Genomic DNA, 17,865 nt, shown 5'->3' with positions numbered 1-17,865 from the left:
TGTGACCTCACCTCTGAGGCGATTTGGTTCCAAATTCCTATGACAAGCGAAGGAAGAGGGATTGCTTCCCTGAGAAGAAACAGGGGGAGTGTTTGGTTGTGTGTGTGTGTGTGGCTTAAGTCTCATCTCTTGATGGCTCCCATCATTTTAATGCCTCCTCAGATGTCTGAAGGAATCATGGTCTCTTTTCGAGGAATTTTGGTTGTTCTGCGGAGGTGTGAACGACGACAACAACAACAAAACACCTTCTGCACTGCCTCAGATGCACTCTTTCATTATTCTCTCATTCCTCCTGCAGGGGAGACCTAGTCACCGAAAGTTGTTGGCAGGACTAGTAAGCATTGGTCCAAATTAAATAGAGGTTTGTTAAATTTATACTGCGGGCGTTCAACTTTCTGTAAAGTGGTATCCCAGACAAGCATTGGAATCTGTCTCAGATTTACTTTTTGAAAGGAATAAGAATAATTATATCAAGAAATTTCCCACTCCCTGTACTCTTTATTCTCTGGAAGGTCACTGTGCCCTTTTGCACAATTTTCTTCCTAAGTTCTCTCTTATCAGCCTCTTTTCTTCCATTTCAAGCTTCTAAGAAGCCTCTGATTTCAAAGGGGGAGATGCCCTCCTTCTGCCTCTAGGCCACTCTCCTCGGTGCTCCTCTGATATATTTCCATCTCTCTCACGCGGTTGAAAACATTTTATTCTCGCCCCTCAAAAGCCCCCGTATGTCTCTGCTGAGGCCCTGATCTTTGTGCTGTAAGGAAACACAGAAAACTGCCTTATACTGTTAGGCTGGTCCATCTAGCTCAGCATTTCCTACACTGACAGGCAGCAGCTCAGCAGGGTTTCAGACGGGGATCTTGCCCTCATCCCTTCTAGAGATGCCAGGGATTAAACCTGGGACCTTCTGCATGCAAAGCAGATTCTCTGCTACCAACATCAGGGCAGGTGTTGGGAGCATGGCAGTGGAGCTAACTCTTCCCAAGCCATCTGAGGCTCCTTTGTCTTGTGAGTCTTTGCTCTGCCCTCTTCATCCCTCTTCAGGTTCTGTCGGACCAGAGGGAAGAGGAGCTGCTTGTCACAGGAGGGGAGACAGCTTGACTTCCTCACCAGCCTGCCTCATCTCTGCCTCTTGACTTGCCTTCTCTCCAGCCTCCGTTTCTGCCTATGATTCTGGATTGCTCCCTGCTGCTAAACCCTGTTACCTACAAGAAAGAAGATTCCACCTAAACATTAGGAAGAACTTCCTGACAGTAAGAGCTGTTCGACAGTGGAATTTGCTGCCAAGGAGTGTGGTGGAGTCTCCTACTTTGGAGGTCTTTAAGCAGAGGCTTGACAACCATATGTCAGGAGTGCTCTGATGGTGTTTCCTGCGTGGCAGGGGGTTGGACTCGATGGCCCTTGTGGTCTCTTCCAACTCTATGATTCTATGATTTTACCTCTTCAGCTTCCGACACCGCCTCCTCTGGGTCTGCTGCCTCTTCTCCCTCTGCCTACTCATCCTTGTCCTGCCATCAGTGCCCTGGCTCTGAGCCTTCTTGCTTTGGGGGTTCCCCAGCTGCTGTGTTGCCTCCCACCTCCTCTGCATCCAGCCAATCCATGACAGCTGAATGGTGCTTCCCCCCTACAAAACCAAGGTTCTAGTCCTCTTGGTTGCGGGCGAAAAGTGTTTTAAATGGGAATGCAGAAAGTTGCCTTTGTTGTTCTGCCCACGTTTGCCTCTGGCCTCATCCACCACTGGCCTGTGGGCTCCCAGAAGCGAATGCATCCCTGGCCTAACAGTAGGGCCGGCTCTGCTGAAGGTGAAAACCTCAGAATAAGTCTCTTGGAATATCACAAAACACAAGCAGGTCTGTGACCTTTCGGGCTATAATAGCGCCTCTGATGCTGAATTTGGGAATGAAGCAAGCAGCATCCCTCTCCTGCGTCAGATGTTTGGGAAATGCAAATTAAGCCCCCAACGAGGAGATGTGCGTAACAGATGCCAACAATACAAATTACTTAAGGCCTCTGGAAGCCAACTCCTTTGTTCTGATCAGCTCTGCTCAATTCACCAGTGGACGGGACTTTGCCCTTTTAATTTACTGGTGACTCAGTACCAACTTGGCCACAGTGGAATCTGTCGAGTGTCTTTATTGATGTCTGAAAATGCTCCTTTGCATGAGAATGAAGAAGAGAACTTCCATGTAGCTGTCTTGAGACCCTCTCCTGTCTACTGCCCCTGGTAGAACGCGAGGGGCCAGATGATGGCCCAATTTGGAGATTGTCTTGCAGCACTGAAAAGAGGTTGGCATGCTGGACTAGGGAGACCAGTATTCAAATCTCCCACTCGGTCATGAAACTCAATGGGTAGCTTTGGGCCAGTAATTTCCTATTGATTTAACCCAGGGGTGGGGAGCTAGTGGATCTCTGGGTGCAGCTGGAGTCCTTTCCCCATGACTATTGACCAGAAGGTCCTGGGTTTGGTCCCCAGAACCTACAGCACAGGGATGGAGAATCCTACAGACTTCCACATGTCCCTGGACTACAAAACCCATCTTCCCTGACTGTTGGCCATGTTGGCTGAGGCTGATGGGTGTTGGCGTCCAACAACATCTGGAGGGCCACAGATTCCCTGCACATGGCCTGACCTAATCCTTAAAACATTGTGAGAATAAGACAGAGGTGGCAAGAGATATCTTGGAGTTCTTTGGAGGGAAGATGGAAGTTAAGTGTCATAATAATAAATTTTAAGCATTATTTATTAGTTTCAAACTGAAGGATGAGGACCAGCCCAAGACATTTTGGCAGCTGGGTCAGCCCCCATTATGATGTCCCCCACCCTGCTTGGGCAGAAGGGGTGAGAGAAGATCTAAATCGGTAACAATGAGGCGGGAGGAAGATCAACACCAGGATCTGCTGCCCTAGTAAATCCTGCTGCTTGAAGCAGTTGCCTCACCTTGCCTCATGGGTGAGCCGGCCCTGCATCTGGTCCAGCAGCCTATTATCACAGGGGCTGTTCCCTTATGGGAAGCCCACAAGGCGGATCTGAACATAGTAGTCCTCCTATCCATACCAGTGAATGCCCAGCAAAAGTTGCTTTTCTAAGTCCACCTGAACTCTGCAGGACTTAGGTCTGAACAGACATGTTTCAAATGATACCAAGGCTGCAGTACTGTACCAACTTACCTATAGGATTGTGCTGTGTTTTCTCATTCGCACACCACAATCCTATGTGTGCAGTGATGATAGGTGCCCATTGGGACTGGTAGGGTGGAAGGGAGGGAGCCCAACACTGGGGGGCGCCAGCCTACTGACTACCCTGATTGAAGCCTCCCTGAGGAATGTGTGTATATAGGATTGCAGCCTCGTTCCCAGTTACGGATCTGTACTGATTTACAGCGGTACCTCAGGTGACAGAAGCTTCAGGTTACAGACGCTTCAGGTTACAGACTCCGCTAACCCAGAAATAGTACCTCGGGTTAAGAGCTTTGCTTCAGGATGAGAACAGAAATCGTGCGGCGGCAGCGGGAGACCTCATTAACTAAAGTGGTACCTCAGGTTAAGAACAGTTTCAGGTTAAGAACGGACCTCCAGAATGAATTAAGTTCTTAACCCGAGGTACCACTGTGTAAGCCCACAAACATCATTTGCAGAAATAACAGCAACAATCTTAAGAAGTAGGAAAATCTCCCCAAACAGCCCAATGAGGGCTGGACATGCTCAGTGGCCATGCTAGCTGACTGTTTTGAGGGGGAGACAATGGAATGGAGTATCTTGAAATAGGGCATGGCTGGCTGGAACACTAAACAGGAGCACTCTGCACCACAAAGTTTTCAAAGGCCAGTCCGGCTTAAGGGCCCCTCTGGATGGATTCCCCCCCCCCACGAATGCGCAATAAAAAGGCTATATTGGGGGGGGGCAATGTATGTCCATGCCTGAACCAGACTGGACGATGCTTCGGGTTTGCTATGTTTGAAATCTTATTGGGGCCCAAAGTGCACAAACTCTAAACCTGCTTCTGAGTGGTCAGGTTTCATGATTAAAACAACCACCCCCTGTGTGAACCTTCTAAATGTTTTTGGACTGTGGCCCCCATCAGTCCCAGACGCCATGACTAGTGGTCAGGGATGTTGGCAGTCATCATGCAGCAACATCTGGAAGGGCCACAGAGGTTCTGCGTCTAACCATTGCACCCTACCGACTGCAGATAATGGGTTGTTTCCAAAATTAGTCCTATTCAGAGTAGACCCAATGAAATTAAAGGAGGTGACTAGGACCAGGTATGCACCAGACATTTAAAGTACACCCCAAGATTTCTGGGAACTGTAGTTTGTTAAGGATGGTGAGAATTGTAGCTCTGGGAGGGGGTAAACTGCAATTCCCATGACTTCTCTCTCTCTCTCTCTCATTCTGTGTGTGTGTGTGTGTGTGTGTGTGTGCACGCGTGCTTTAAATGTATGGTGTGTGGGCACCTTTACTTTGGACAATTAATTCCAGTGGCCTTCCTCCAGTGGCCTTCCTCTGAGTAAAACTTAATTGAATATAGCCCAGTCTTTCTGACACACCTTGATAAAGGAAAAAAGCAACGGCCAGATCAAGCATGCAGGCTGCCAGTTGCCCACCCCTGTGCTAAGAAGACACAAGCTTCAGATTTCCAGAAATGACATCCATTCCAGATAGGGATTCAGGGACTCGGCCTATGCAAAGCCTTGGCTGAAATGAACCAGTGAAACTGGTTATGCCATTGCACCGGCCATGAAAGTGGGTTTATGACTACCTAGCTCCGTGTCTGTTTATGCAAGAGTTTGCATTACGCAAGATTGTGCACAGCAGATGACGTTGCTTTGTTCTTAGTAAGAGGTGAGTCAAGATGTCAGAGGTTAACAAATCTCTTTGAACTTCCTTTAACTGCAGACGGACCCTTTCGGGGAAAAGAAAGCAGATACTAAAATGGAAGTTCAAGTGGAGCTATCCCAGTTTGGGGGCGGGGAGTGTAGTATAAACACCAACAACTGGGAAATGCTGGCCTGTGAGTGCTCCAATTAGAGAACAGCCTTTACCAAAGGTGTCATGGGCTTTGAAGACACTCAAACTCAGGAAGAAAGGGAGAAATGTGCTAAGTGGAAGGCACGTTTGGCAAACCCTCACCATAATCAACTCCCGCCCAGAAACCTATGTCCTCACTGTGGAAGGATGTGTGCAGTGCTTTTTTTCTAACAAAATTGTTTAGGGGTACTCTCATTTTCCTACTCATGTTGAAATACTGCCCCTCAATGAGGTCAAACTTAGATTCACAAAATGTTTAGGGGTATGCATACTCTTGCGTCCCCCCAGAAAAAATGCAATGGGTGTGTGGATCCAGAATTGGCATCCACAGTCACTTACGGACTCACTGCTAAAACCCTGTTTTGAAAGACAATCTTACTTGGCTATGAGCGATCGCCAAAAAAGTAGATATTTATCGTAGATCCCAGTTGCCAGCTGGATTTTTCTGTGTGTGTGTTCAAAATTTGCCTCATCTTCACATTGGTACTTGCAATGTCAGAGGTTGCAGGGTGAGTTGGGAACATGACTGGAGAAAGAGTTAACGGCTTGCAAGGACCTGGAGAGTTCAGAGTGAGCTTTGTGGCTGTTGGCAGATTCTGAACCTGGCGAGAGCCTGCTTTAGTTTGGCACATTTCACTATGAACACATAGTCTTCCCCAGAGCCGATTTCTTGCATGTCAAATTGATGTGGCGGTGCCAGTTTGATCACAATTCTCCAGTGCTCGAACGACGAGAGGTGGCAGAGGGTGCTTAGTTCCCTTGGAATAATATTTGTAGATTTGACTGAACTTGAGAGGAGAGTGGGGAGTTAAGAGGTGGGACTTGCGTATTTCATTAAGCCTACTATCCTATTTTCTTCCGTAGTCGGGTCAGTGATATAATTGTGTTATGCATTTCCAGAGCAACACAGGGGACATGAAAGTTACATTGCACAGATACCATCGAGCATAATAGCAGGTCTGATTGCTGGACCATCTACAACCAGCAGTGATCATTTTAGCGCAAGCAGGAACGGGGGACCTGCAGCCCTCCAAATGCTGTTGAAGGTCAGCTCCCACCAGCCGCTTACCTTCATGGCCTGGGATGGGAGTGGTAGTCTAAGAACATCAACAGGTCCATGGGTTCTCCATCCTGAGGAATGAACCCAGAACCTTTTGCATGCAAAGACTCTTCTCTACCACTGAGCCACGACCCTTTGTGGTATCGCTAGTGTTGCACCTAGGATATTGCTTCCCCTCACTGCATTATAAAGCCACTTACATCTTTAGTTCCTCCCTGATGTCTTCCACACAGGTGACCTGTCTTTGATGAACTCTGCTTGTAGCTGGTTTGCATGTAAGGTTTCCTCCAAAATAAGCCAAAATTGCTGTGAAATAGCTCTCTGGGGTCACTCCAGACTGCTTTTGTTTGTTTGTTCATTTCGCAGGTGTATTCTGTACTGTCACTGATGCATTGATGCAATAATGGTGCTGTTGTAAACAGTCCATTCAAGGCGGATTTATACTGGACTGTCCACACCTCATTCTGCTGTATTAGTTGTTCTGTGATGCTTCCTTACTGTTATTGTGGGACTGCTATCTGGAAGGGCACCCTTGCCCTGTAACACTACAAAAGTGCATCTGGGAGGAACCAGATACCAAAACCTTGAACTCCTTGGAGGACAAGTTGGGATATAAATGCAGTAAGATACGTAAATAAACTTTTGCAGGCACAAACAGTATCGAAAGTGGGATTATGTATAACTGCCCTGAAAACCACAACGAATGGTGTTGCCAAATGACTGAAGAAGCATAAAAAAACAGAGAACTTCTCCAAATACTGTTTTCCCTGGAAGTACCCCTTGTCACTTTACTCCTTAATCTTATCTCATTTGCAGTGAAAATGTTTGCTCAAAAGTGAAGCACCCAGCTCCATCTTATCAGGCAGCTTTCCATTGCGTGCCTTGGGAGGAAAACAAAACAAAGGAGAAAGAGCCCTGTGTGGGAAGGAGTCTGTGTTCCAAAAACAAGCCATGCAAATAAAGGGCAAAGGGGAAAGGTGTGTTCCTGGGGCAAGATTTTGGAACGCAGGCATTTTCCTTTCTTCATCTTGAACCACAACTTTCCACAGATGTGTGCAGATTGACAGAGGAGCCTCAGGAGGCGACGATCAACCTGTTCGTCTTTCAGAAAAGGGCTGGCCACGTCAAGGAAGTTGGTGTGCGAGAAAATCAGCTGTGTGTTCACAGCAGAGTGTGCAAAGCTAAAGCTGTCTCTCAGCAAACAAAGAGAGTCAACCCCAGAGATCATACACTACAGAGTGAATCATGAGAAAGTGCCATGGTCAACCTGATCATGTGGAATTTGACCAGTGGCCCTTTGTCTGGAGGTCTCTCTCGCCTGCCACCTGTCCCCCAGAACTGCTGGTGTCAAGGGCACCTGTTTTATGATTATCTCTATAGCTGTCCACATGAGAATGGGTTAACATCTAACATTAACTTTCCGTTGTGCTCCTGGGGTACTGGAATTTATTGGGGAGGCCTTGATGGATATCAAGGCATTTATGCTGCATCCAGAATATCGTTCATAAGCTATTCCCTACCCTCAGGCATATAGTTTAAAAGAACATGATGCTCAAGGAAAAAGCCAGTGGGAGGGAGGAGGGGAAAGGAAGTTCAAACACTGTAAATGAACATTGGGACATGTGGTAGGCTGCTGCAGATATCATTATCATTGCTGTGAGAAATTTCCTACCAGAGCATGGAGCACTGACTGCAGCCCTTTTGTGGGGCCAGAGCCCAGGAGTGAGGCACAGAAAAAGTAAACGGTTACCTGATCAGGAATTTCCAGTTTATTCCATACTTAAGTATAGAGGTAGAGTTATAGCAATCTGGGAAGCTAGCAAGAAATGGGCTGGACCACAAACAAAGGGCTCTGAGGTTTTTATACCCATTTGAAAACAAGCATAATTTTAAGGGCATGAGGGGTGATCTTTTTGCCTCATGATCCCACTAACTACAATTTGGATTGGTCTAATTTTTTCCAGCTATCTCCAGTTTTTTGTTCTGCCAGAAAGTATGTGTGACCCTGAGTTTGTAATGGTGAGTGTTACTTTTACTTGGGTTCATTGTTCCATAGACACGATCATTAAACGAATTAGCTGCTTTTTTGCCACGGCAAATCAAAGCGATATGAACTATTTGGCTGCTGGGCTCAATCCAGCAAGGATCACATTATGTTTTTATATGAAAAACAACAACTGGAAGCTGTGTGACACGTGTCCCAAATCGCACAGAATTTACGTATTGCATTTAGAGCCGGCCTTTCCTCCAAGGAGCACAGGTGGGGCGCATAGCTTCACTTATCCTGGTTTTATCCGCACAACAACCCTGGAAGGTAGTTTGGTTTGTGAAAAACTGACTGCTCAAGGCTACGAAAGCAGCTTCATGGCTGAGTGAAGATTTGGACACTGGTGTCTCCAGCCCTAATCTAAAACTACCCAGCGTAGGTTGTGTAGGGTTTACGCCCATTTGACAGTGCCAAATCTCATCTCCAATTCCAATAGGCGTCTGAGAGAAGCGTGCGCGTCTACAATTTTTGTACCTCTATGGCTCAGATTGACAGCTTTCCTGCCCCGCCCCAAGATGGCCGCCACCCCAATTAAAGTTGCCATACGCTGTTTGCATAAGCATTCCATAGAGACAAAAAGGCAAGACCGTCATCATGCACACTGCCTGTTTAACATAGCAACAAGCTGCGACGGGCTTCCAAGCGGTGCCGTTCTAGGGCTAGGTATCTCTGAGGTGGAACCTGAGCTTTGAATTGGAACGTGAGAGGAAAACAGGTCCGCCCCGTCACTGAGGGAAAGCGCACACAAATGACAGCTAGTGTCACTTTGCACATTTGCTATATCTATGGGCGCTGCCGCTGGGATCCAACCACAACACAGGACCCTGCTCCGCCTCCTCCGTCACGCGATGCGCCAGAGATGGGAGGAGTTAACCTTAGGCCTAAAGGGGAACATGGACGGCGTGAAGCTGCAGTGCAGAGACACTTCCGGTTCCCAATTAAACGCGGGAGGGAACTCAGTGCCACGCAATAGGCCAGGTTTCCCCAAGTAGTCTGGCGCCCACCAGGTGTTTTTGGGACTACGGGTCCAATCAGTCTTCAGTCAGAGGGCATTTGGTCGGCCACTGTGAGAGGAGGATGCTGGAGAAGATGGTTCTTGGCCGCCCATTGCGTTCTTATCTGCGTAAAGGCTTATCAATACGCGCTGCGACCCACGCATTATGTGCCTTGCACCTGGCGTTGCTCGGAGAATATAGGAAACAAAAACACGGACATACGAGTGGTTAAAACTAGGTTCAGCCACTGTGGCCCTGCTCCGCCTCCACGCTCTGAGGCGGTAGGTGCCTTTTAAAATATGGCAACCCTTGGGGAACCTCTTTCGGCCACTGTGAGAACTTGCGTGTCATCCCAAGATGCTGCCTTGTACCGAGTCAGGCCCACCGGCCCGCCTAGCTCAGTGTCGCCTGCACTGACTGGCAGCAGCGCAGGTTCCCTCCCCGCCCTGCCTGGGGATTCAATTGGGGATTTGCACCCGTGGGAACCTTCTGGTGGGCCTGATCCTCCGAGACTCTCCCCGTCTCCTTCCGACCCGACCTTACTATCGCTTTCCACCCCCCACTTCAAACAGCTACCGGAAGTGAGCGCTGCGCAGCAGGTTCCCCTTTCCTCCTCCGTTTTGCTCCCTTTTGTTTGGCTCGATCTCTAGGGACGCACCCCGCCCCATCGTCCGCCGCCCCGCCCCTTTCCACGCTTCGTCATCACGCGCGGGGGAGGAGGCGGGGCGATGTTTTGAACGGCGAGTGGGGGTTGGTGGGGGCGGAGTCAGTTAATTGGCGACGTCACGTGATTCGGCATGGAGGCGGCGGCGGCAGCTGAGGCGAGCAGCCTCCTGAGGAGTCGGCGGCGGCGGCGGTGTCGTCGTCGGCGCTGCTAGTGTCGCGAGGCCGGAGGGAGCGCGAGGGCGGCGTTGGCGTTGGCGGCAGCCTGCGCGAGGCTCGGGGTCGGGGAGGGAGGGAGCGGGCAGCCTCTGGGCGGCGCCAGGACGAAGCCCCGGGGGAGGCCCCGGCCGGTGAGTGCGGCGGAGGCAGCGCCCGCCATGGACTGAGGGAGACGCGATGGGCAACAAGGAGTCCCGCATCGGCTTCCTCACCTACGACGAGGCTCTGCGGAGGGGTGAGTGCTGGGGGGGGGGGACAGGCGTCTTAGGATAATGAGGGGGAGCTTTGCTAATGAGGGGGGGAGTTTTGGGTCGGAGGGGGCGCTTGACAGGGAATGGCAGGGCTCCCTCTGAGGGGTGTGTGTGAGAGAGTGAGTGTGAGCTTTTTGGGGCGGGTGGGGGGGCATTTGAAGTTGACCAAGGGGATGTTAATGACATGTAAATGAGGCGTGTGGGCGCGTGTTGTTTCTGTTGTCAAGTGGTTTTATTTTTATTTTTTTATGTTGCTCTAACCCGCCCTGGGACCTCCCAGTGAAAGGTAAATCTGATAACGGTGTGACAATGTTAAGTGGGCATGACAGTGAAAAGGGGTGTTGGGTGGGCTAACTATATGCAGATGTAGGCATGCACGGTAATGAGGTGAGAGGGCATTGGGTGGGCAGGGAGTGCGCTAATGATATGCAGATGTAGGCGGACTGTCTTACTAGGAAAGAAAGCTGTGAGCATGGTTTGCTTTCTGTTTGTGACAGGGGCAGTTTATTTATTATCTATTCAATTTATATACTACCCTTTATCCAGAGATCCCAGAGTGGTGTACAACATAAAAAACACATAATTTACAGAGCAAAATAAAAAGACCATAAAACAATCAAAGAAAATCATAATAACAGGTCCCCTCCCTGTCCAGAAAGGGATTACCTGCCAAAGCTGATGGAAGGTACTTGCTACTTGGGCCTCAAGCAGCAGCAATGGGTCCAGGAGCACCCACAAGCTGCATACCTGCTTCTTCAGTGGGAGTGTAATCCCCTTAAGAGCAGGCAGTCTCCTGTTCATTTGGTTTAGGGAACCAATCACTAACAGTGCCTCAGTCTTATTTGGATTGAGCTTGTTGACTCTCCTCGAGTCCATTACAGAGGCAAGACACCGGTCCAGCACATCCACTGCCACACCTGGAGAAGTAAAGGAGAAATAGAGCTGTCTGTCATCAGCCTATTGCTGACAGTGTACTTCAAAACTCCATATGACCCCCCCCCCCCCACTAAAGCAGTTTCATTTAGATGTTAAAACAGCCTGGCGATACAATTGAACCCTGAGGAACCCACATTGAAGGTTTCATGGGGCCAAAGAGCAGTCCCCAAGCACCACCCTCTGGAAACCGCCATCGAAGTAGGGCCAGAACCACTGTAAAGCAGTCCCACTCACCCTCAATTTGATAGCCTCTCCAGGAGGATACAGTGGTGGGTGGTATGAAAAGCCGCTGAGAGGTCGAGGAGGATTAACAAACATCTATTATCCCTGTCCCTCCCACTGACTGGGGTCATCATATGAGGCAGCCAGGGCAGTTTTTGTACCAAAACCAGGCTGGAACCCTGATTGAAATGGATCTAGAAAATCAGTCTCCTCCAAGAGCTCCTGAATCTTGTCCGTGACCACCTGGTCAATAACCTTGCCCCCCAAATGGAGGTTGGCAACTGGACAGTAGCTGCTTAGGTTCTCAGAATCTCTAGGGATAGTTTCTTAATGTTAAGTGAAGCCCTGTGGGGTAAGGCTGATGGGCAATAGGAGACTATGGCGAGAGATACATTTCATTTGTTGAAAATAGTTATATCCTGCCTTTCCACTACTATTTTCAAGGTGGCTCACAGCGCACCATTCAATTTTTTAAATTAAAAAATCCGACTTATGGGGTGAATGCAGCAGTGTAGGTGGTCTTAGAGTTAATGTATGTCTGCTGGGGGTTGGGCGAGTTTTCCATGCATGTTCTTTGCAGCAGGGATTATGAGGCTATGTGAAGCATATGGATCAGACTTGCATGGTAGTGCATTTCAGGTCCATGCTGAATGTAGGTGGGGAGTATAAGTCAGGTTAAGGTTGCCAAATGGCTTTTGGGGAGTGGGATTTGCTTTTCATAGGATTACTAAGATTATATACTTTTACTTTTTAACTCTTTGGATATTTGGAAGCGTTGTATGCATACTGATTATTATTAGTGATTGTCATGGAATGGAGGAGGAAAATTGAATGGCCTTATGAGGCTGGGTGAGTGGGTTTGGCTCAGATTTCCCAGACGTATGGCACTGGGATGACAATAAAGATGCAGAAGAGAGAATGGTGTCAGAGAGTGCAATATTGCTATGATGGTGAGCTGGGGGTCAGGTTTCATGAAGAGTCAGGTAGATTTTATGACAACTGATGGTTGTAGGTAGGAGGCACAGGTGGCTCTGGAGGAAGAGAATGAGGATCACTGCTTGAATTCCTGGATGACGGGCAGAGGAGGCAAAGTCCTCTTCTTTTTTGTTGTACCCTCAATCTTTTTGATTTAACCACACTTTTATGAGGGACATACAATATGGTTAAAGCTAGGAGGAGATGGGGGGCTCATCTGGGGATTTCATAAGAGGTGCCTACATTCTGTACACTCCCCAAAATCAAGCTTGGTGAGAACAGAGAATGAGGCTGAGTGGAGATACTGATTTGTGGGTGACGTTGAAGCAGGGGGTGGGAAAGCTGTGCCCCCCCAGATGTTGGATTACAACTCTCATCTTCCCTCACCACTGATCATGCTGACTGAGGCTGATAGGAGTTTCTTTATCACATTTATTAATAACCCGCCTCTCAGGACAACAAATCCTTCAAGGCAGTTTACATTAAATGACACCGAAAAGAACTGCAATAAACTATATCAGTATATTAAAAAGTCATCAGGATCATTCCCGAAGGGCAGCTGTTGGTAGGTCAGCATGCGTATGTTTGTGTATGGTGGGAAGTTCATCTGGAGCAGGTTCTGAAGTGGCTTTCACCTGTATCCTCTGTCTGGGAATAAAAAAAAAAAAGGAGTGCCACAAGTTTCCCATCCCTGGCTTAGGAACTATGACAAGATGTCTGGTTGTGGCTTGAGAGTTAAGTGGTTGCATGGAATTAATTATAAGAACAACAATATTGTTGTGTCTTTGCACCTTCTTGTTCCTCACACAGGAGCCCAGGGCAGCTAGCAACAATCACAAAAATGCAGCCTTCTAAAACCAATATTAAAGTTGCAATCCAAACTAAACTAACATAAAATACGCTACAGTTATAACATGGTCAGCAATACCGTTAAACCAACAGAGCCCCTGGTGTTTTGTTCCAAAGGCAAGCAAAAATTTGTTGTCTCCTGAATGAGATTCACGTAGGACAGTGGTTTCTAACCAGTGTGCTGTGGCACCCTGGGGTGCCTTCAATGATGGTCAGGAGTGCCACTGTCCTTCTTTTCTCTTTCCTTCCCTCCCTCCTCTGATGCCCTCTCACGTCTCCGCCTCCCAAATACTTGCACAGCTGTTTATTGCAGCAGCCCTGGCTATAAGCTCTGCAGGCGAATGGTGCCTCTGGGAGGCACCTCTCTTTCGGGCGGGGCAGTTCAGAGACCAGGGGCTGCAGCAGTTGCCTGGAAGACTCCCAAGGAGAGGGGAGAGGAGGCTGAGGGAACACTCCACAAGGGAGGGTGTTTGAAAAAGGGTGAGAGGCTGTCAGCTCTGCAGGCAAGGGGTGGCATAACAGGGGTGCCACAGAAAGAATGCAGTTGGTTAAAGGAGTCATGGACTCAAAAAGGTTGAAAACCTCTGATGTAGAAGACAGCTTGATCACCACAGGGAGGGAGCTCCAGAGCTGGGGAGCTGTGAGAATGTTGGGTGAGAGTGCTGAGTTGGAAACCATAATCATTGCAGGCCAAGGATGAATGGCTGGGTTAGTAGTAGCAGGAAGAAAGCCTGTGTTGGGAAGCTGTGGCAAAAGGATGGATAGGCACAGAAGTTTCAGTTTGCCATGGTGTTACTTTTGGTAAATTGGGACTGAGGCCTAATCTGCATAGGAATGAGGCTAAGGTTGAGGTGGTAGTGAAGGTGCCTTGAAGGTGCTGGCAGGGATGTCTGTGACGCTGAGGCCTTGGCTCTGAGGCAGCAGTAAGGTTGATGGCTGGCAAGCCTCAGGCAGTCATAATTGAAGTTCTGTGGGAAGGGGGAGGTCATACTGGAGCTAGAAAACACAGATCCTGGCTTGAGGGGGCGACAGAAAAAGCAGGAGGGAGCAGGCCGAAGAGGCTTGTAAAACAGGTGGTGGAAGGTGAGGTTGTGTAAGTATGTGAGGGATGCAAGACATACAGGTAGAAGGATTAAGCAGCGTGTGGGCATTGCTTGGTGTGGGATGAGGGATGCTGGTTATTTTTCAGAGTGCATGTGGGGGGGGGAGATAAGTGACAAAGGGCTATTGGCCAGGGAGAGATGGAGTACTTAAATGTGTCTGAGGAGGGAGGAATATCCTTCAGAGCTGTCCAGAAGAATGGTGAGAGGGGGATGGTGGAGGAGAGAGGAGTCTGGGTTGCAAATGCCCTTTGCGGATAGGGAAGGCAGGAAGGGAGAGATCCAGCAATGTTCATCTCCCTCATTCTCTGTGGAGCTGTCAGTGTCTGTCAGGGCAAAGTGGCATGAAGCGCCTTTGCATTCGTGGCACAGCTATGGAGGACCTGAGACACAGCAGTGATGCTTGTGCCTTGAACTGTACCTTGAGCTTTCTCAGAAGTACCAGAAGGGCAGTGCACCTGGGGGAGGGGGGGAATCAGCAGCTGGCTTCTGATCTCTGGGTCATTGCATCCTTTGGGGCTTGCTTTTGCATCCTTCATTTGCTGAAACACCCGTGTTTTCCCCCCTTATCCTCCTTTACACTTTCCTTTCACTTTGACTGGTGAAATCAGTTGTGTTGTAAAGTGAGGAGGGGGGTTGTAGACTGCTGCTGACACTGCAAAAAAACCTAAACTCCACTCCCCAATTCCTTTGCAGCCCTTTCGGCTACTGGTTTTACTTGTTTCCCATGATATCAGTCTGTCTCATCTTCCCTCCTTCCAACAGCTTTAGAAGATCCTGCTTCCTTACCTGAAAGGAGCTGCATCGTTTCCTTATGACTGCCTTGCTCTCTTGCATACATATCATACAACTGCTATTTACTTTACCGCTGTGCCTGGGGTTGTGCTGACTACGTGCTGCTTTGGAGGGATGCAGTGACTGGGGACAACGGCTGTGTTAATAGCTTTCCTGTCACACTGGTGATCTTTGTGCTCTTTTCCAAAAGCATGTGGTGAAAATTACCGTGACGCCGAGATGGGTGCAGACCTGGATGTCTTAATTGGTGGTCACTGCCTTCCAAAAAGCTTTACTGCTCGGTTGAGGATCCTCACCCACTGCAGCTGTCATCATAAGCTACAACTCATCTCTTAGCCTTTTCTCGGTCTTGTACTAAAGGACGGAGGTTTGGGGAATAAATATTCGGCTCTCACTGCACTGCTGGTGGCTGTTTCAGTGAGATCGAATCAGGGCTGTGTGTTAAGTTGCAGTTCTCCAGATGTTGCTGGACTTGCATCAGCCCCAACCAGCATAGCCAGCAACCAGGGATAGTGGGAGTTTTAGTCTGGCAACATCTGAAGGACCACAGGTTCCCCATACCTCGGCTAGAGACTCATTTAGACACCTTTAGACAGGATACATGGTAAGCTACTTCATACACTAAAAAGAAATCTGGAAAAAATGCAAAATATGCATTCGCACAGCTAACTTTTTTCAAGAGGTGATGATGGGATGGAGCTTCCTGCTGAGTGGCAAAGTTGCATTTCCCACTGCTTAATGTGCAGTAGGGCCCTAAGAGTTCAAGGCCGGGGTTTAATCTAGCATTGATTCAATTCCTGGCATTTCCATTGTTTTCAAGCTTCCCCAAAACCATTCGTAGCACAGGTTATACATGCATTCTAGTTTTACTTCAAACATACTTGCAGTTTTGGTGTAGCAAGTAGCTTTTTAAGCAATTGGACCTCTGAGAAAATTAAAGTAACATTTCCCAAACAGAAAATATGACTTGCAGTTTGCACGATGTTCTGTAATAGGAAGTCGTCACTGGAGGAATGGGGTTGAATTTCAAATGGGTGCTTTTACATGTTGAAATCTTGTTGCATTTCTATCGTGAAGCTTATCTCTTGATAGTTTGAAAAGGGGAACAAAGACTGCACCAAGTTACCCTGTTTAGGTTTTGAGGTGAAGACTGTGCAGGAAAGAGGGAAAAATAGTAATTTGGCCAATCATGTAAACAGCCAGTCTCTTGGGGTTGTGGTGGCGGGGAGCTAGAACAGCTTCTATGCAACCAGGCAGGAAAAGGTGCAAAAGTTGGCTCTGTTGTTTCCTTCTTAGGACACCAGTGACCCTCATAGTGGCTTGTGGGCAAATAGATGAAACATCTTGTGGGCTGGTAATTTATGCCAATTTATTTGCGAAGTTGAATTTGGATCTTTTGACTGCTCAGATGGAAACATTGGCATTTTATTTAAAAAATATTTCATTTGGGTGTCCTGTTAGGCTTGTTCCCATCACAATAAACCGCAGCTGCTTCTGCTCTTGGACTCATGTATTTTTCCTTCCTAGTGTGGCTGTGAGGAGGAGTTCAGAAGGGTTTGCTTCTATTACTTCTGTTTTTGATTATCCAGAGCTTGCTGTGTTATTTGAATGCATCGGAGTGTGATTAATGTTAACTGTGGTTTGTATGACAAGCCAATTTCAAACCATGGTTTATGAAGCTAGTGCGTTTCAGCAAACTATTGTTAAGAGAGCTACAGTTTAGGGTTCAGACAAAGCAATACATCAATCTTCTCCAATCTAGTGCCCTCCAGATGTGGTCGGATGACAGCTCCCACCAGTTTCAGTTAGCATCGCTGGTGGTAGGTGATGATGGGAATTTTAGTGTAAAACATCTGAAAGACACCAGGTTGTGCTACACTTTAGTAAACTGAAATTGGAAGTGGAAACTTCCTGATTCGTGACTCTGCATGGAGTGGGGGAGGGCGGGGCCCATAAACTCAGAAGAAGATTAGTTTCATTCTTGTCATGATAAGCCAGCCTTCCTTCAACCTAGTGCCCTCCAGCTTTGGCCGGGGAGGGCGGGATATACCGTATTTTTCGCTCTATAACACGCACCCGACCATAACACGCACGTAGTTTTTAGAGGAGGAAAATCCATAGGCATGCCACCCGTAGGCATTTCCTTCATAACACGCACAGACATTTCCCCTTACTTTCTAGGAGGAAAAAAGTGAGTGTTATGGTGCAAAAAATACGGTAAATAAAATTATCCCAAGTGTTCAGTTTGCAAAGTCCGTCAGATCTCTGCATTCACTCCTCTCTGAGCAGTAGTGTTTACAACTAAAGTTGTGTTCTTTCATGCTGTCTTTCTCAAGAAGCTCTGCTTGGTTGTGTTTTTTGCAGGTACAGGGCTGGCTAAACAACTTGCCTGTTTACTTAGTCAGTGAATCATTCTGTGTTTGTGTGTGTGTGTAAAAACAGTGCCGCAAACAAAACATTTCCCTCTGCTGGGCTGCACTCACCCCTGCGACAACTCTGTAGGCAGTAGCAGACGGCAGAGAAGTCTACCCTGCACCAAAATAAAACTTGTGTGTACACTTGTGGACAGCTGCTTCTGTGTGAAGGATTACCCTTTGCAGCTTCCTAACTTGATAACAACACTCTTACTGATCAAAAGTAAAACTTTTTGTGGTTCTTTAGAGCATGCACCTAAATCACCTTTTCTCAATTGCCTACAGTGGGTGAGGATCCTCAGCTGAGCAGGAAA

General features: G+C 48.0%; 1 protein-coding gene across 6 annotated transcripts in view; it reads left to right on the top strand.

The window, feature by feature from the left end:
* The first annotated feature begins 9,900 nt into the window (after positions 1 to 9,900).
* USP32 (ubiquitin specific peptidase 32) overlaps positions 9,901 to 17,865 on the top strand; it is a 122,664-nt gene continuing 114,699 nt past the window's right edge. For 2 of the 6 annotated variants that reach the window (XM_083479737.1, XM_083479734.1), the window contains exon 1: positions 9,901 to 10,244. In XM_083479737.1, coding sequence (XP_083335863.1) covers positions 10,187 to 10,244 — 58 coding nt within the window. In that variant the 5' untranslated portion in view covers positions 9,901 to 10,186. The remainder of the gene's footprint in view (positions 10,245 to 17,865) is intronic. The other 4 variants (XM_083479733.1, XM_083479732.1, XM_083479736.1 and 1 more) reach the window with 3 other exon arrangements.

Source organism: Podarcis liolepis (genome assembly GCF_965112155.1).
Source record: "Podarcis liolepis genome assembly, chromosome: 16".
Taxonomy (NCBI): Eukaryota; Metazoa; Chordata; class Lepidosauria; order Squamata; family Lacertidae; genus Podarcis; species Podarcis liolepis.
The sequence above is the reverse complement of the archived record's forward strand: the minus strand, read 5'-3'. Positions and strand labels throughout refer to the sequence as shown.